Source organism: Brienomyrus brachyistius, chromosome 22, assembly GCF_023856365.1.
Source record: "Brienomyrus brachyistius isolate T26 chromosome 22, BBRACH_0.4, whole genome shotgun sequence".
Taxonomy (NCBI): domain Eukaryota; kingdom Metazoa; phylum Chordata; class Actinopteri; order Osteoglossiformes; family Mormyridae; genus Brienomyrus; species Brienomyrus brachyistius.
The window spans coordinates 10,550,915-10,571,509 of NC_064554.1; the positions used below are offsets into that span (position 1 = coordinate 10,550,915).

At 42.8% G+C, this 20,595-nt stretch overlaps 1 protein-coding gene across 1 annotated transcript in view; it reads left to right on the forward strand.

Annotated features, from left to right (window-relative positions):
• The first annotated feature begins 760 nt into the window (after nucleotides 1–760).
• Nucleotides 761–20,595, forward strand: part of baiap3 (BAI1 associated protein 3) — a 43,821-nt gene continuing 23,986 nt past the window's right edge. Inside the window, exons 1-2 of the mRNA XM_048990980.1 lie at nucleotides 761–1,223; nucleotides 13,225–13,374. Of these exons, the coding sequence (XP_048846937.1) occupies nucleotides 13,232–13,374 (143 nt within the window). The 5' untranslated portion in view covers nucleotides 761–1,223; nucleotides 13,225–13,231. The remainder of the gene's footprint in view (nucleotides 1,224–13,224; nucleotides 13,375–20,595) is intronic.

Below are 20,595 nucleotides of genomic sequence, written 5' to 3' on the forward strand. Positions count from 1 at the left end.
TTAATACTTTGCTCTATATCAGTTTTCTTAATCAAAACAATGCAGACGTAACAGGCATTATATTATACAGACATTGATTATTTCTCTGGGCGGCATGGTGGTGCAGTGGTTAGCACTGTTGCCTCACACCTCTGGAACCCGGGTTCGAGTCTCCGCCTGGGTCACATGTGTGTGGAGTTTGCATGTTCTCCCCATGTCGTTGTGGGGTTTCCTCCAGGTACTCCGGTTTCCCCCCACAGTCCAAAAACATGCTGAGGCTAATTGGAGTTGCTAAATTGCCCGTAGGTGTGCATGTGAGAGTGAATGGTGTGTGAGTGTGCCCTGTAATGGGCTGGTCCCCCATCCTGGGTTGTTCCCTGCCTCGTGCCCATTGCTTCCGGGATAGGCTCCAGACCCCCCGTGACCCAGTAGGATAAGCAGTTTGGAAAATGGATGGATAAATTATTATTTCTCATGTTGTCATAATCGGCCCAAACGGCTCACACTATGTTCTTTGGATTAGATGTTGAGAAGGGTGCACTTCTGATCACTTCTGATCCACCTTGTAATTGGTACTGGGCAGGTCAACAAGAACTGTCCATATTTCCACAAGTATACTTCAATACCAGTACCCCCCATTACCAGTCATTATAGATGTGCTGAGATCGCAGAATCATTCTCAGCACTTTAGCTTTCCATATATTTGCAATTATCGTCTAAGTGGAATGACCTGGACGATAATGTTTGACAGATCCAGATATATCAGCACATGTTCATAAACATTTTAACTGCTGTATGTTTGTTTAGCTTTTTGCATTTTCATTTGTTTACATTTTCATATCAGTTTGCAATTATGGTTGTTTGTGAATCTTTGTTAACACATGGCAAAAGAGGCAGGTCTAGCTGAGGAGGCGAAGCAGATAGCCTTCCGTCGCCTTGACTGAAGAGAGATTTTGATATCCCTCAGCAACAGCCCTAGGCAAGAAAACAGTACCAGCACTTCCCCTGACCATATATGGAAAGCGCCGGGAATGAAGGAGAAAACATCTCAGAAAATTGAAAGATTTGTCTGTTATCAGGCAAACTAAATCAGCGTGTATTGCAGCACTTACTCGTTTCGTTTCGGACTTTTGACGTTTCGTGAGCACACATCGTCATTACCCTTTATTGCTGCAGACAGAATGAAACTCTAAAAATCGGCAAAAACACAGGCGCGTCATACACGGTGAATGAGAAGTCCACAGGTGAGTGTTATCTACGCTTTCATTGCAACTTTGAAAGCTTTCTCTTCGTGTTTTTGTTCATCGCCATTCGACATATGGACAACTTTACATATATACGCGTCGATGTTGCATGGATTTCTGTTGCATGAGTGCACGAATACATAAGAAGGAAACCTGTTGATTGCTGTTTCTTGCCTTGATCATTTTTGTTCAGTCGCTAATAAGTATATAAATAGTCGTGTCTAATAAAAACACTAGCATATATTAAATGTTCTATTTTTGTATTTTATGGGGACAATCGCATCCCCGAGACTTTCAGCGTGTTGCATTTCTTTACGAGACGCAACATGAAATAATCACTCACACAGACATGTTAATTGTGATGCCTGTTGTTTTGCCGGTACCGATGAGTGACACGCACTAACAATGCAGCTGTCTTTCACATAAAGGAATTTACTTTGACTGATTCAAACAATAAAACTGCCAATTTTCTTATTGGCATTCCGTGAATTTGTCAGATGTTTGCTGTGATTTTGTGACTCATTCTTTCAGTAAAAGCAGTGGAGGATTTATCTACGCTATCGATATCTAAAGGAAAGACAACGTTTTCAACTAGAGTGTAGCGTTTTCCCTCGTTTAGTGGTCGTGGTACAGACATCTGACTTCTCGTACTTTTAAGTATGAAATCACAGTAGAGACTAGTGCATCATTTCAGTTTTTCCACAGTAACACGTTTGTAATTGTGTTTATAAGCGGAATGAGTACTGATTAGCTTTGTTGATGTATTTCCAGGCATGGTGTATGCCTGAATTGATTGTTCTTCAGACGTGTTGCCCAATATTTTAAACTTCGTATATAGATATCAATCGTATTTTTATTCGAATGCTGTGGTTTTAAAATAATTTTTGTTTCCCAGGACCAGAGCTTTGGTAAATGTCAAGCAGGTGTAAAACCACAGTAAAATCGGTGCCTTCGCTTTGGGAGTATAGACGGACGATGTCGTTTTGTTGTACACTTTTAAAACTGTATAAACTGTATGTTACATGTTTTTAAAATCGGTTCGTGCAAAGATTGAAACATCCGAACCCCCGTGAAATCCCGGGGAATATTAAAAAGCGGAATAATTTGGAACCTGTGGGGGGGGGGGAAACGGTGCGGGATGTATATTTAATTCTAATACCTTTATACACTAATTTCGTAAATGTTTCTAGACACACTGATGGTTAAAAAGTAGCAAAAACAGCATACATAACCATAATGCGTTTTATATGCCAACAGCTCTGTTTACATGTTACAGGGAATAATTGTCTCTGAGATCGTCCTCATAGTCATGGAGTCCGCATTCGAAATTGATTTTGCGACTTTTTGTAGATGTTCTGGGAAGGCGACAGAGAAAATGTGAAGTAATCTAGCGAAACAGAGTAATATCTAAAGTGCTACAATATCTATTGTTTATCCGTATTAAGAAATTAATTATAATTTGGAATGTGTCCCGGACATAACTGTTAATATTTCAATGTTTAAATGTAAACCGCGCTTTCACTTAAGTATATATGTTGAAGACCCGCAAAGCAAGATTCTGTACGCAGTATTAGTTATATCTGAAGTCGGTATGACCGGTTTCACTCAATTGCAGACTAAATGTGAAATCGATATCAAATGACCGCTTTGTGATGTTTTTGCTGATCACATAGAGGTTGTTAATAAAATGTTATTAAAATATCGACTGTGATGTACAATTGGCGAAGACGGGAAAGTTGTTTTTTTATTCATTTATTTTTATTGCGCAGATTTTTTGCGAGTCTCGCCCAAATAAGTACATGTCTTATGCGAGAGACGGTCATGAAAAATATGCGCCCCGCTTCTAGCGCTAGAAAAAGGCTAGGATTTAGCGACGTTATACCATAAGCAGCTAGTTTCCGATTTTACGGGGATTTCCAAGGTAAGGATCGTGGTTTATGGAGAATGTTGATTTCTTTACACATGATCACCTTTATAAGATCCGTCTACTAATAATTTCAGTTGAAGGAATGTGGATAAATGTCAAATCCAAGGATCGGCAGTCGTCTGGGAATTTTTAAGTGTTAGAAATCCGAAGGAACTATTCCAGGTGACTGTAGTGGTTCGCTAAGTGTTTCCATGGTTACACAGTATCAAGAGAGGTGTTGCTAAAATTGAATATTAAACAATATGTAATTGCTATTTGACACCAGAGCCATTAATCTTTATTTATTTTAAAATGAATATATCTTTCTTAAGGTTTTAATAATTAAACACCTGATAAATGATCCCGCGCAAAGAATATAGCTTTAAATGAACATTGATTAAATGTTGCGTTTCTGTATTGAAAATGTTTGAGTTGATCGTTTTGAGTTTCTGGTATTCGTGTTCAGAGGATCTAGTAAACTTTATGACGCAAAGGTTCATGTTGTGGCGGGACGTCACAACGGCACTGAGATTCACAACGCACAACGATCCACATAGCGACTGTCAACAAAAGGGGGTTTATTAACAAACAGAACACAACTGGCGAACCAGAAAGTTATGGGACAGCGAAGGGTCAAAACTAAACAAGTAAAAGCATCACAAGGACAACTACATTAAAAACTAGGAAAACGTGCAACTGAATAAGGAGTTAAGCACTGGAGACACGGGAACCAAGACCCTACCACAGAAGAACGCTGACACAGACCAAACACCCACACCTTCTTAGCTTTGAGCCACGCGGAAGCCTCAGGCAGCCGGCAAACACACTAGACACTCAAGGGCTACGAGGCAGAGGGGTTAACAAGATGGCCAGCAACACTGGATGGCCAAACGGGGACAAGACACATCAGACAGAGCCAGACGGGCACAAATCGTAAAATTGTTACAAATATTAATAGGCTGTATTTATTTATAAACACTTTCCAACATTTCAATATTAATGCCTAGTTTAAGCTATACCTTGCAACGTACTTCAAAATACACACACAAACATATATAGCGTATTTGTAAATATATATACAGCATATGTGCGGTGGTTATACAGCGAAATCCAGACTCTGAAATTCCAATCTAATTGCAGATTAGTTTGCAAATGTAAAGGTTCGGAGGTCATTTTCAACATGCGCTGAGAAGACAGTATTTAATTTGCACATTCTGCTCATACTTTCCCCATCTGTCTACTATATAGTCTGGTGTTGGAAAAAAGAATACTAAATTTAGGGGGGGAAAGTGTTAACTTGGTAGCTATAGAATAAGAGACAGACACACACATAAATCCATGCATCCATACATACGTAGTTGATGATAATTAGCCAAAGTCGCCATTTAAATTGATTACGCATTCAGGAAACTCCGTTATTTTTATATCCAGCCCTAGCATCCGTTATACCCATTTGCCCTTAATTGATTACTCTGCGAAATATTAACACAGCACCTAGAATCGCTGGAACAGCCCCAATTTCTGAATCATGTTACAAGTTGTACCATTTTTCACGTTGCTCTTGTACTGCTGCTGATAAGAATCTGTGTCACTGCTGTGTTGGTGCCAAAAGAAGTGATTGTACATTTTTACTAGCACTTCATTCATAGGAAATTTAGTAAGCACTCAATGCAATTAATATATTATTTCAGACATTGCAATCTCACTGTATTTTTGTATAAAAACATCCCATTTTCTAAAGATCCCATGGATACAAGGACAGCTCACGCACACCTCATACCTGAGGAGGATGTAATAGGGCTCTTCATTATTGCATGGAATCTGTTCAACCAAAACTGCAGCCTTTCATTGCATGTATTAAAAGGTGAAACAAATGTTGCAAACTTGATTTTCTCTCTTCTTTATTTAACTGCTGCACAGACACAATTGCAGTTGCACTACGTCCACACATCAATACATCTGTTTAAACATGCCACCTACAAAAGAGTGTCTAGACTTATTAAAGGTGCAGGTTTGGTTTCAATGTTGGTAGGTTCCAAATCAGCCCCGGACTCCTACCCCCTAAACACACACTGTACTCCCACAGTGTTGGTAGGGACCCAATCAGCCCCGGACCCCCACCCCCTAAACACACATTGTACCCCCACAGTGTTGGTAGGGACCCAATCAGCCCCGAACCCCCACCCCCTAACCACACACAGTGTTGGTCATTACTGTCCATAACTAAATCTTTGCCCTTGAGATTTATGTTTTCACAGTCATCTCACTTTTACGTAATTGAATCATCAATCCATTTTCCATATCTACTTGCTGTTTGGGGAGCTGAACCAAGAAGGTATGAGCGTGAGCCAAGGGTCTGATCCAGGACCAGGAAACAGATCCTCACAGGACACACAGACCATCCGGCAGCTCCCGTTCATCTCAGCATGTTCCTGGACTGTGAGGAAACCCCACAATGACACACAGATACTTTTTAACGTCTTCATAGTCTCATTGACTAGTATAACCTCTTAAGTAATAACTGATCCTTTGACCCAACAGTCATATGTTCTGAACCTGAAATTCATGTTCTCTCTTCATAATTCACTAGAACACTCAAATTCCTGATTGTGTATTTTCCTCTCTACATCACAGATGGCATGTAAATTTTATTTCGAATCTTACTTTAAAGCTGTGCCTGTTTAAAGCCAAGTTTAAAACTTTGTGCTTGATAAAGTGTTTGAGTCAAGTTTGAAATGAAATAATCAGTTTCTATATAGCGTTTTATTTTAAAAGCAAATCTTTAAGAATCCGTTAGTAGTTCTTAAAACGAGAGAGAATGATACCTAAGATCTATGTATAGGTTGCTAATTTTCAGCTGACATGTCATGCATACTCACTGTGAGCATAATCCACATTGAGATTCCACTGCTAGCACTCTGGAGACTTGTTTAAAGTGTTTTCTATAAATATGGAAAATATCTTAATTATGTGAGTAATTTAACTTGGCAACATATTAAAGAAAGATCACACAAACTCACTCGCCTCGCTGATTACTAGCGTAATTGAACTTTCTTGTTAAGTGTGATGCAGAGCAACTTTAGAAAAAAAGACTTTCTGAGATAGGTTAAAGAAAATGTTTGATTTTCGGTTCTTCACTGAGTCATATTCAGTGACCTAAATTATTAACAGTGAGAGCTCGCTTTATTTGACTGTTTTTCCTGTTCTGGGTTGCATGCACTTTTGGATTTTTAACTAGGTCTCTAGGGAATTAGGGGAACGTATCGAATGGTACGATGTGGTGATTCCTTTTTGTGTGACAGTCTAATGAGGTTTGTGAACAATAACCAGGATTATTGCTTTCACATATTTAGCCAAGTAACCTTGGTTTTCTGTTCCCAGGCTATGATAAAGCATTGTTCAAATATTCTATACCCAGGGCCAGGCATATGTTTGCCAAATAAACAATATTCAAGAGAAAGCTAGTAAGGAATTATCAAATCTTTCGACAAGCTCTTCCAAGAACATCACTCCTCAGAAACACCCTGTAACCTAATAGACTGTTGGATTTTTTTTATGGAAGTGTCACGTTACCTCCTTGGTATCTTCATGGACCATTGAAACATCTTGAACTGAATCTCTTGGTCAGTGAGTATCAGATGCAGGAGAACAAGTGCCATGTTAAGAAAAGGCAGAACATGATTACTCAGATTCTCCATTGGTGGTTTCTCCGATCATTTCCATCCATCCATCCATTTTCCGAACCGCTTATCCTACTGGGTCACGGGGGGATCCGGAGCCAATCCCAGAAGCAATGGGCACGAGGCAGGGAACAACCCAGCATGGGGGGCCAGCCCATCGCAGGGCACACTCACGCACCATTCACTCTCACACGCACACCTATGGGCAATTTAGCAACTCCAATTAGCCTCAGCATGTTTTTGGACTGTGGGGGGAAACCGGAGTACCCAGAGGAAACCCCACGATGACATGGGGAGAACATGCAAACTCCACACACATGTGACCCAGGCGGAGACTCGAACCCGGGTCCCAGAGGTGTGAGGCAGCAGTGCTAACCACTGCACCACCATGCCGCCCCCTCAGATCATTTCATAATCCATAATTTGTTTGTCATTAAACTCTGATGTAAGTACAGTATGGACTTCATGCCTAATTCACTAGGACCAATAGGACAGGTGATGGACTTTCTCCCTTAAACAGCAGTAGCAAAACAACTTGACGTTGCGTTATACGCAAACTTAAATTCAAATACTAGAGACATATATCAACCAAAAAGCAAGGAAGAATGGCAGAATGTTGAATGTGACATAAAAATTCAATCCTCTCTTTTATAACAGATCACTCTTGTGCTGCTGATATTGTCTCTGGAATATAAAGATGTCTGAAGGGGATTTTTATGGGAAAATGAAACAGCAAAGTGGTAATATAGTGTCTCTGTATTCCTTTACATTATTATTATTATTATTATTATTATTATTATTATTATTATTATTATTATTATTATTATTATTATTATGTAGCTGGTTGCACAGGTGGAAGCACAGCAGTCAGATATGTACCTAAAAAATTATTACCCAGACTCTCTTCTGATATTTTTAAAAGCTTTTGTGTATTTTTGTCTGGGTGATTGCCTGTCCCGATCAGCACTTTTGCTGTGTGCTGGTAGGGCCAAGCTCTCATGTAAATCCATATTGTTCTCTCAGTACCTTTGACCATTTGAAATGCAACCTTTTTCCAGGGCACTGTGTAGATTTTGCTCTGAACTGCATAGCATGCAAATTCTGGCTTACAGTCTGCCATGCTGAAAAGCTTCCACAAGGCTGAGACCCTTAGATTTCCAAATGGAACAAGCTGTGCAGAAACGCATGTTTTTATGCGCTTGTCGATAGAAAGACCTCTTGCTTGATTTTCAAATTGGCTTCTAGATATTGTCACTTCCGCACAATAGCTCATCATTGGGGAAAAAAGCAAAACCCCTTCAGTGGATGTATTTCTGTGAGGACGTGTTGGTGACATGGTTTCTGTGAATATCTGCTGCTGGAACATGCTGAAGTGACTGGCTGATTAGAAGGTCACAATTACTGGAAGACTGAACTGTTGAATTGTTAAAATTCAAAGCATCTTCCTTCTACCTCTTAGGCTCACCATAATATGTAACAAGGATTATAATTAAGAAGATTTTTTTATGACTGGAATTATTCGATGCCTTGCACCTTTGTTATGAAGATTGTGATTCCTAATAAGCGCTTGCCTGCTCTGGTGGATGTGATTTCTAAGCTTAAAAAAATTACAAAAACAACAATCTAACAAATTAATTTCACCTACGCCTTAAAGCTGGGCTCTCAAATCCTCATTAGACTGAGAACTATTTCACCGCCTCTATAAAAGGAATAATCTGTGGAGAAGCGCATTTCCTATAAGATTATATGTTCTAATGGTACGGAGGCTACTGTGTAACTCGCTGACTGGATTCACTCTGTTTTCCTTTCTGCTATACGGGATCGATGACCGCTGCTTTAAAGGGTGCTGCTTGGCCAACAGCCACGCATTTCCCTGGCATATACTGCATGAAATGTCACTTCAGGTTATTGTTAAACATATTCGTTTCTTTGGTTTTACAATCGTATTTCCCACTTTCGCAGCAGATGGGTAAATGGTGATTCCCGCGATTAGCAGCTACGGTCAGTGACATTCCCTCCATGGTCGTTCCACCGCGACAGCGTCTGATTTCACACACTTACTGGTTGAATCATGCAGAATATATAGAACAGCAGGAGTCATTAGAACTTCTTCGTTGACTATTATAAGGCACGTTTTAGGGCAGACAAGGAGTCTATAAGAGGGTCTCCTTAAAGCAGCAACCATCAAGAGAAGAATCTCGCTTTTGTTACAGATGAAGGTTCTCATGAATCATTGAACTATCACAGAAAGACTAAGATTAATGTTTTACTTAATATTCTGTGCCTATATAACATACTAACAGATAACTTTAGTTCTGTATCATATGTGCCGTAAACCTTATAGATAGAAAGGAGAGTAAAAGTGTCAGAGGAAATTGTTCCGAACCCTAGAAGGACGACCAGACCAGACCAGCCCACTGAGATGGATGTAATGAGCCACCCTGCTTGTTCCTCACGCAGCCTCTCAGAGTACTGGAGTATTGCGTACCTGGGTTTACTGTTCTTCTCCACCAACCGTTACCATAGAGACCCACCTTCCGACCAGAGGGGAGGTTCAGGCTGCTGAGCTTCCAAAGTCATGTGGGGGTTTGGGTATTTGACAGAAACATTGTTCCCTATGCAGACACACAGTTAGGGCTTAGCTGCGCCTGCTGGTGCTCCGGAGCACCTGTGCTATGGGAGCCTGTTGCTAGTACCAGGGTTCCTGGTGTGCAGGTCGATTTTTTTCTCCACCAGGTGTCGCCACTTCAGAGTTCGCCCAGAGATGGGAGCTTATTGGCTCTCAGGGGAAACAGTAGCTGCCCTTTCGGTGAGATACAGGCTCTTAACAGCATCCCCAGTGCGTGGCAGCTTGCTGAGGTCCTCCGCACAGTCACTGTACATCCTCTCCACTGGTGCAGCGCATTGAATTATGCGGAGAAAAAAGTGAACAAGTTCCGGTCGACTCCCAGAAACACTGCCCCACTGAGACTGGATGTCATTAGTACCTCCGCAGAACCCAAACCCAGGCAGCTTCCTCACTGTGCTCCCCTGTGCGGCTGCTGATGTGCCATGTCAATGTGTTAATGAATAATCAGACACACGGAAAACGGAGCTGACTGTGGTGCCAAGCCGCTACATCCATTCCATACAGTGAACATGGATTCGTCCCAAAGCATCTGGGCTTGGTTGCGGTCAGATTAGTGAAAGTCATCTTTATTTTAGAGACAGTTACTCAGATTTTTATCACGTTTCTTTCTGTTCATGAAGAGGCTTTGGGGCACTCCAAAGATCACAGAAGTCATTCCACTGAGCATCGCAAAGAGTCATGTGATCTGAGGGTCCTTCACGCATGTGGGCACGTACGATTACCGCAGAGGAATCTTACAGGCTCAGTCTCCTCATTCCCATGGTGAAGAGCTCCTGTGGCTCTAACAGTTTTGATGTAGGTGCAGTTTTCTGGTGGGGTTTATGTCCACTCACCCCTCTAGAGGAGGACATAAAATTCCAATAAACATAAAGCAAGGCTCACATTTACGGTGAAGGATTGGGATTAAAATCAAGTGATCCACATATCATGATCATGATCAGTTACCAACTCTTAACCAACTGTTCATAACTGAGGTGCCCCCTGAGGTGGAAGCCAACCAGTCCCTGATTGTGACATGGTTGTGGGGATCGTGCCAAATCACTAATTTCAAATCTACCTTCCATCCACCCAGAACACCATCCATCCAACCATCCATGCATCTTTCATACCCTGTCTTGGAAGCTACAGGAGCAAGGCAGAGAAAAACCCGGGATAAGATGCCAACCCATCACAGGGCCCACACACTATTCACAGACAAATTCACATCTCTGGTGGAGCAACAGGCTGCATCGGGGGGAACATGCACGCTCTGCATAGGTTGGGCTGTGTCGGGGGGAACATGCACACTCCGCATAGGTAGGGCTGTGTCGGGGGGAACATGCAGACTCCGCATAGGTAGGGCTGTGTCGGGGGGAACATGCAGACGCCGCATAGGTAGGGCTGTGTCGGGGGGAACATGCAGACTCCACATAGGTAGGGCTGTGTCAGGGGGGACAAGCGCACTCCGCATAGGTAGGGCTGTGTCGGGGGGGAACATGCACGCTCTGCATAGGTAGGGCTGTGTCGGGGGGAACATACACACTCCACATAGGTAGGGCTGTGTCAGGGGGGACATGCACACTCCGCATAGGTAGGGCTGTGTCGGGGGGAACATGCAGACTCCGCATAGGTAGGGCTGTGTCGGGGGGAACATGCACACTCCGCATAGGTAGGGCTGTGTCGGGGGGAACATGCACACTCCGCATAGGTAGGGCTGTGTCGGGGGGGAACATGCAGACTCCGCATAGGTAGGGCTGTGTCGGGGGGAACATGCAGACTCTGCATAGGTAGGGCTGTGGCGGGGGGGGACATGCAGACTCCGCATAGGTAGGGCTGTGTTGGGGGGAACATGCAGACTCTGCATAGGTAGGGCTGTGTTGGGGGGAACATGCAGACTCCGCATAGGTAGGGCTGTGTCGGGGGGAACATGCAGACTCCGCATAGGTAGGGCTGTGTCGGGGGGAACATGCAGACTCCGCATAGGTAGGGCTGTGTCGGGAGGACCATGCACACTCCGCTTAGGTAGGGCTGTGTTGGGGGGAACATGCAGACTCCGCATAGGTAGGGCTGTGTCGGGGGGAACATGCAGACTCCGCATAGGTAGGGCTGTGTTGGGGGGAACATGCAGACTCCGCATAGGTAGGGCTGTGTTGGGGGGAACATGCAGACTCCGCATAGGTAGGGCTGTGTCGGGAGGACCATGCACACTCCGCTTAGGTAGGGCTGTGTTGGGGGGAACATGCAGACTCCGCATAGGTAGGGCTGTGTCGGGGAGAACATGCAGACTCCGCATAGGTAGGGCTGTGTTGGGGGGAACATGCACACTCCGCATAGGTAGGGCTGTGTTGGGGGGAACATGCAGACTCTGCATAGGTAGGGCTGTGGCGGCGACTGCACCTCCAGTCTGCCTTCAGCAAAACACCTATTTTTTAAATGATTTTTAAATTTTCCCTTCTTGTCACATCTTATATTTTGGCAGTTCGGGACCTGTGGTATTAGTACCTCTGTTCTGTCCATATATAATTTATCATGCATCAACTCTCCTCAATTTTTGTGTCATTCTTTCCTTTATTAGTAGTTTCTCGGAGTGGCTTCTCCATTCTCCTCTCATCAGTAACGCTCACCGCTGCCTCAGCATGCGTCCAAAGTCTCCTACAAGTTGGACAAGTAACTTAGATCATGTACAATCACAGTGCCAGACGCTACCGATGCATGCTCGCAAGAATTCGGTCAGAATTCAATTTAAAATCAATCTACAAGAGAATACAGAGAAATGTGGCAAAAAGGAATAAAAAAACATTATTTAATGTGCATGAAATGATGAAAGTTTTTTTTGCAGCAATAGTGAAAAATCATAGATACTCTATGTGGCTTCCATAGATCTTGTTTGGTGGACGACTTGGTAACTGTACTGACAGGTCTAACATGGTACTCTGCAGTTTTGAAGCAATTTAATACTTAGCTGGTTGTTCCCGAAGGGGCGGTCAGGTAGTGCAATGGTGCAGTGATACAGTAGTGCAGTGGTTAGCCTTGTTGCCTCACAACTCTGGGACATGGGTCTGAGTCTCTATGATGGCTCTGTGTGTGGAAGTCGCAAAATTGCCCATAGCTGTGCCTGTGTGAGCGTGCCCTGTGATAGGTGGTGTGCCCTGTGATGGGTGGTGTGCCCTGTGATAGGTGGTGTACCTGTGTGAGCGTGCCCTGTGATGGGTGGTGTACCTGTGTGAGCATGCCCTGTGATGGGTGGTGTACCTGTGTGAGCGTGCCCTGTGAGTGGTGGTGTGCCCTGTGATAGGTGGTGTGCCCTGTGATGGGTGGTGTGCCCTGTGATAGGTGGTGTACCTGTGTGAGCGTGCCCTGTGATGGGTGGTGTACCTGTGTGAGCATGCCCTGTGATGGGTGGTGTACCTGTGTGAGCGTGCCCTGTGAGTGGTGGTGTGCCCTGTGATGGGTGGTGTGTCCTGTGATGGGTGGTGTGCCCTGTGATGGGTGGTGTGTCCTGTGATGGGTGGTGTGTCCTGTGATGGGTGTATAGTGCCCTGTTCCACTGTATAGGAGAAGCAGTTACTGACAATTGCCTGTTCCAAAGAGTCCACTTTATGCTGGACAGTGTGTGGTTTCAGTTGTAGACATTGAGAAACATATACAATCACAACTGCATGTTTTGTCGATATATTTGATCTTGCAATCATATTGTATCTGGAAAGGCAAATTTTCTCTGGTCAAGCTGCTTTCTACCTGTAGATTCTGCCTGTATTCTGTGACGTGATTGGATGCTTCAGGCCCTGTGCCTCCCCCCTGTCACAGATAGCCAATGAACATGTCGACGCTGCTGGAACTCAAGAGCAGTGTGATGCGGCAGGTGCAGAGAAGCCAGTCACTGCGGGGGAGGAGAGAGCCAGCAGCCCAGCCCAGCAGCCCCCTGGCCGCGCCTCTCCCAGACGTCCCAGTACACGGGTGAGTTTGTACTGGTGCTTCGAGCTGTTCTATCCACAGCACACTGACGCTCTGCTCAAGACCTGGCTGTGTTTGTCGTATTTACCGGGGTGTGAATGAACCAAACTTTACTACAGGAATGAAAAAACTGAACGCTTCCAAACTAGTTCTCATGCCAACATTTGGCATTATAGTAAAATTCCTACTGCTCATGCACAATCAATTACCCTTTTTATTTTCTTCTATCTGCTCTTGCTGTACACAGTGTTCAGTTTATTGTGGTAAATTTGGAAATAAAATATCATTGTACTGTTGGTCGGTCACATTCTCTGATTTTAAAAGGATTTAGGAACGATGCCAGGACAGTGTTCTGCGGAGAAAGGACAGTGAATTACATTTTACGCTTCATTACTTTTAGAAACTTGGCATGGACAGTATTATTTAAATAGTTATATCTCGTATGGACAGCCGTGGAATGCTGAATGACCTGTGGTCACATGTTCATACATATGGCAATGCATTTTATCATGATTATTGTGGCTGGCTAATTATTTACATGGGCTGTCATTTAAGTTATTCACAGGAGGATGGAAAAATTCCTTCTATATGTCATATGAAATAGCTTTTTTTATTACTGCTATAATTAAATTAATTCATAGCAATAATAATTATTATTATTAATTAAAACATAGCAATTTATTCTATGCATTTTCAGACTAATCATTAATAACATGTTGCAAAGTCTTGTATAAACTTCAAGCTAGTCTACAGATTTTGATCCTAACTGAGGAAAAGAGGCCCAGAATGAGTGCAGATGCTGGCAGATCAAGTTCAGCTCTGGAAAGAATTACAAGACCACTCTGCTGGTTTAATCGTCGTTCTGCTGAGCAGCAGGCTGTGCTGAGCAGCAGGCTGCTTCCACGTTCAAAGTCTGTAAGACAGCAGAACAGAAGAACAAAGTGAAGCAGGAGACACTGGGAAGGAGCAGAAACCAGCCATGCAGAGGGAGGAAGCGGCTTTCCAGCGATGACCGTTAACTTATTCAGGAGTTTCTCATGGATCAGAGGAAGACCTCAAGTGAATGAATGGGAAACATTAAATGCAGCTGTGAAGTGCACTGCTAGGACAGTTTGTATCAGGCTCCAAGAAGCAGGACTGAAGACCCATAAAGCAAGGAAGAAGCCCTTCATCAAAGAGAAGCAGGGAAGAGTCAGGCTGCAATTCAGAAATATATATATATATATATATATATATATATATATACATATAATGTGATGCCCCCACCCGGGTTGTTCCCTGCCTCGTGCCCATTGCTTCTGGGATAGGCTCTGGACCCCCCGCGAACCAGTAGGATAAGCGGTTTGGAATATGGATGGATGGATGGATTTATATATATACACACGTGGACAAAATTGTTGGTACCCTTCAGTCAATGAAAGAAAAACTCACAATGGTCACAGAAATAACTTTAATCTGACAAAAGTAATAATAAATAAAAATTCTATGAAATTTAACTAATAAAAGTCAGACATTGATTTTTAACCATGCTTCAACAGAATTAATAAAAAAAAAAAACTCATGAAACAGGCCTGGACAAAAATGATGGTACCCCTAACTTAATATTTTGTTGCACAACCTTTTGAGGCAATCACTGCAATCAAACGATTCCTGTAACTGTCAATGAGACTTCTGCACTTCTCAGCAGGTATTTTGGCCCACTCCTCATGAGCAAACTGCTCCAGTTGTCTCAGGTTTGAAGGGTGCCTTTTTCAGACGGCATGTTTCAGCTCTTTCCAAAGATGCTCAATAGGATTGAGGTCAGGGCTCATAGAAGGCCACTTTAGAATAGTCCAATGTTTTCCTCGTAGCCATTCTTGGGTGTTTTTAGCTGTGTGTTTTGGGTCATTGTCCTGTTGCAAGACCCATGACCTGCGACTGAGACCAAGCTTTCTGACACTGGCCAGCACATTTCTCTCTAGAATCCCTTGATAGTCTTGAGATTTCATTGTACCCTGCACAGATTCAAGACACCCTGTGCCAGATGCAGCAAAGCAGCCCCAGAACATAACAGAGCCTCCTCCATGTTTCACAGAAGGGACAGTGTTCTTTTCTTGATATGCTTCATTTTTCCGTCTGTGAACATAGAGCTGATGTGCCTTGGCAAAAAGTTCAATTTTTGTCTCATCTGTCCATAGGACATTCTCCCAGAATCTTTGTGGCTTGTCCACATGTAGTTTGGCAAATTCCAGTCTGGCTTTTTTATGACTTGTTTTCAACAATGGTGTCTTCCTTGGTCGTCTCCCATGAAGTCCACTTTGGCTCAAACAACGACGGATGGTGCGATCTGACACTGATGTTCCTTGAGCTTGAAGTTCACCTTGGATCTCTTTAGAAGTTTTTCTGGGCTCTTTTGTTACCATTCGTATTATCCGTCTCTTTGATTTGTCATCAATTTTCCTCCTGCGGCCACGTCCAGGGAGGTTGGCTACAGTCCCATGGATCTTAAATTTCTGAATAATATGTGCAACTGTAGTCACAGGAACATCAAGCTGCTTCGAGATGGTCTTATAGCCTTTACCTTTGACATGCTTGTCTATAATTTTCTTTCTAATCTCCTGAGACAACTCTTTCCTTCGCTTCCTCTAGTCCATGTTGAGTGTGGTACATACCATGTCACCAAACAACACAGTGACTACCTGGAGCACTATATATAGGTCCACTGACTGATTACAAGATTGTAGACACCTGTGATGCTAATTAGTGGACATACCTTGGATTAACATGTCCCTTTGGTCACATTATTTTCAGTCTTTTCTAGGGGTACCATCATTTTTGTCCAGGCCTGTTTCATGAGTTTTTTTTTTTTTATTAATTCTGTTGAAGCATGGTTAAAAATCAATGTCTGACTTTTATTAGTTAAATTTCATAGAATTTTTATTTATTATTACTTTTGTCAGATTAAAGTTATTTCTGTGACCATTGTGAGTTTTTCTTTCATTGACTGAAGGGTACCAACAATTTTGTCCACGTGTGTATATATATATATATATATATATATATATAATCACAGACACACAGCCATGAACTGAGAAATGAGTGAAACAAAAAAAAAACATGATTATCATGGTGGTATCATGTAATTTTTCTCAGTAACATCTATGGCCAACAAAATTCTGTTTGTCACTGTTCTTTATGTTAGTTTAGTTATCAAAGATGGAAAGGTGACTATTATATCAGTAGTCATTTTTTGAGCTTTTTAGAAGTCTGTCCATACATCCATCCATCCACTTTGGAACTAAAGTAATATGTTACGCAGTCTTTACCAACATTATTAAGAGCAAGTGCAATCTTCTGCCCTGAAATTCTCTCTTCCTGTATCACAAAGGGGTCGGTGAGACATTGACATCGTTACACTGAGCGGAACCTAAAGATTCTCAGCAGTATGTGAAGTGAAGCGGTTAGGAGCTGCTGCCCTTGTGCTGGAACCTGAACGACATTCACATGCTGTCAGATTCCAGTGCATGAGAGGTTCTGCTTACACCTGCTGGTCTCAGTGCTCTGATAGTGAGACAGTCCCTTCTTCTGGACCCATTGTGGTAGATTGTAGCTTTATGTTGGCCACTCGGCATTCGTGTACTAAGGGATGCACTGTGAATTTCACACATGAAGACCCTCTCCCCTGACATAAATGTTCCCAGACCAGACATGTTTGTCTCTTTGTAATGGCAAAAATAAACAGAATTATACACTCATTATGAAGATAAGTACCCATGATGGTGCTTTGTTTTGTTCGCAAGGCGTAAGCACTGTAGTTACAGAAGGGTAAGTAGATGAGAGGCAGCTGGGTCAAATTTTCTGTGTGTGACAGCAGTCAATTCATACATACTATACATAAACAAAGCCAGTAAGCCACGGAGATACTGCAGAATGCCTTAATTCATTTTAAGCTTTTTTGAAAGTCACGCAGCATTTTGTTTTTGGTAATATTCTGTGAATATTATAGATTCACGAAGACCCCAGAAGAAGACTTATATTGTTATGTAGCAAAATGAGTGTTATGCTATTGTCTTTTCATCTGTGTAAGTTTGTAACGTGCGATGAACTGGGCCCTGAAGTACTGTCCACTGAGCCAATGTGGTACCACTGGGTCCTGAAGTACTGTTCACTGAGCCAACGTAGTACCACTGGGCCCTGAAGTACTGTCCACTGAGCCTTTGTGGTACCACTGGGCCCTGAAGTACTGTCCACTAAGCCTTTGTGGTACCACTGGGCCCTGAAGTACTGTCCACTGAGCCTTTGTGGTATCACTGGGCCCTGAAGTACTGTCCACTGAGCCAACGTGGTACCACTGGGCCCTGAAGTACTGTCCACTGAGCCTTTGTGGTACCACTGGGCCCTGAAGTACTATCCACTGAGCCTTTGTGGTACCACTGGGCCCTGAAGTACTGTCCACTGAGCCAACGTGGTACCACTGGGCCCTGAAGTACTGTCCACTGAGCCAACGTGGTACCACTGGGCCCTGAAGTACTGTCCACTGAGCCTTTGTGGTACCACTGGGCCCTGAAGTACTGTCCACTGAGCCAACGTGGTACCACAGGGCCCTGAAGTACTGTCCACTGAGCCATTGTGGTACCACTGGGCCCTGAAGTACTGTTCACTGAGCCAACGTGGGACCACTGGCCCCTGAAGTACTGTCCACTGAGCCATTGTGGTACCACTGGGCCCTGAAGTACTGTTCACTGAGCCAACATGGTACCACTGGGTCCTGAAGTACTGTCCACTGAGCCATTGTGGTACCACTGGGCCCTGAAGTACTGTTCACTGAGCCAACGTGGTACCACTGGGCCCTGAAGTACTATTCACTGGGCCATTACGGTACCACTGAGCCATTGTGGTACCACTGGGCCCTGAAGTACTATTCACTGGGCCATTACGGTATCACTGGGCCATTGTGGTACCACTGGGCCCTGAAGTACTGTTCACTGGGCCATTACGGTAACCTTAGGAAAGTAGAATCTTTAGAAATAGCAAAGATTAGTTGATGATTCAAGTCAAAATTCATATATTTAAATACATGCTGCAAATAGCAAAAATTTTTTGAATATTATTTTTTTTTATTTATTATGTTTGATATTTTGTTTTCACAACAACTTAAGCAAAAAGTAATCTCCAAGGTTTCTATAGCAACCTTAGAACGTTCATGTTTTTGGTTATATATATTTTCTTAAATTGAAACAATTTAAATTTAATGGCAACACACTGTTTGTCTAAATGAAGCATCAGCTTAAATTGAGCACAATTTGTTCTCTGCACAGTTGGATTTTACTCTGGTTCACAGTATTAAATTTGCACATTAAAACAACTGCTTATATATTGTTGAAGAACAAATTGCATGGCAGTTTCAAAACTTATCAAACAGAATACAGATGTTAAAAATATTATAATTTACCAATTTTTTCCTCGGGATAATAAACCACCTTTGCTATGGCCACTGTGCTCGATGGATGAGCTCGTTTCACATTTGCTGTATCAGAAAACATGGGGCAGATGTAAATATCTCAGCCTTGTCTTTCCCTGCATCCAGTGCTGCTGTGAAGCTGACAGGGAGCTCGTAGAAGTTGGTTGTGATCTTCATTAATAGCAAGGAACACTAATGTTTCTCCTGTCTCTAGTGACATGTTGTTAATAAATAAGGCAGCTAAGATGGGTTCCAGGTCCGCGGCGGAGCATCACGGAAGATCTTCTAAGCCGGGGATATGGAGCAGACAGTCCAGCGCATTAACACAGCCTGTCATTGCGCCACAACAAATCCTCAAAGGAAGTTAGAGTCATTGCTCTTTCCCGAAATGCATCAAGATATTTTTGGTTTTCTACGAATGTTATACACTAGGACCCTTTGTCATGGCCTATCGCAAAATTACAATATTAATGTCTTTAAATAAGCATTTTGGGGCGGCATGGTGGTGCAGTGGTTAGCACTGTTGCCTCACACCTCTGGAACCCGGGTTCGAGTCTCCGCCTGGGTCACATGTGTGTGGAGTTTGCATGTTCTCCCCATGTCGTCGTGGGGTTTCCTCCGGGTACTCCGGTTTCCCCCCACAGTCCAAAAAAAACATGCTGAGGCTAATTGGAGTTGCTAAATTACCCATGTGTGTGTGAGTGACTGGTGTGTGAGTGTGCCCTGCGATGGGCTGGCCCCCCATCCTGGGTTGTTCCCTGCCTCGTGCCCATTGCTTGCGGGATAGGCTCCGGACCCCCCACGACCCAGTAGGATAAGCGGTTTGGAAAATGGATGGATGGATGGATGGACAAGCATTTTTTTTTATGATGTGCAAAAACAAATGACAGAACAATTTTATATTAACTTTCGTTTCAGATTTTATTAAAGGTATTAAATTATTAGACAAAAGTGTTAGGATTGTAGCAGTGTGAGCTTCCTTTTGTATACATATTGCTTTGTTGAATACAGAAGTATTTGGTTCTGTTTCATGCTATATAAGATGGTTTGTCTGACTCACCGTTGAGAATTCCGAGGGTTTATGGAGTATAAACTGAATGTGTAAACTTGTGACAGTATGTGTGCACATTTGTTTTGACTTGACAGGCTTGCCAGCTGAAATGAGTCCAAGTTAAAAAAATAAATAAAATTAGAATGGCAATAAGAGGCAGAGAGTGGGGGGACTGTTTCCTAGCAACACAGAAAGGGGTTACTGCACAAGCTGTGTGTGATCTTTGTTTGCAGGCATGCGTGTACGGGAGAGCTGACGGCGGTGCATGTGTGCATGGTCAGGTCTGCGTATGTGATGGGCTGCGCATGTTTTTGGTCAAGAATGCAGCCGTAAGGCATGAGGTCATTCTTAACAAACGCTGAAGCATGTCTCTCTCTTTAACAGTGCAGTAAATAAGAGCTACAGCTTCAATGTACCTTTGTACAAAGTTTTTTGTTTTTTTTCCTTAATGCATTATGCATATTAGTACATTTCCCATAATGATTGGTTATTTTTTAAACTAAATTAAGTCTCTAGTACAAATTCCAATAAAGCATATTTTTTTCTTTTGTGTTAAATTCATATATCCAGTCCTCAGTGGCAAATATTAAATAAATCATGAAAGTCCATTAAAATGCTATTTTTGAACACTCATGCACTGGGGAATAGCTGAGACTGGCATTTACGGAATGTAATGCTCCCAAATTCCCGGACCACCAGAATAATTTTTATGAGCTTAGTAGCTTACATCTTA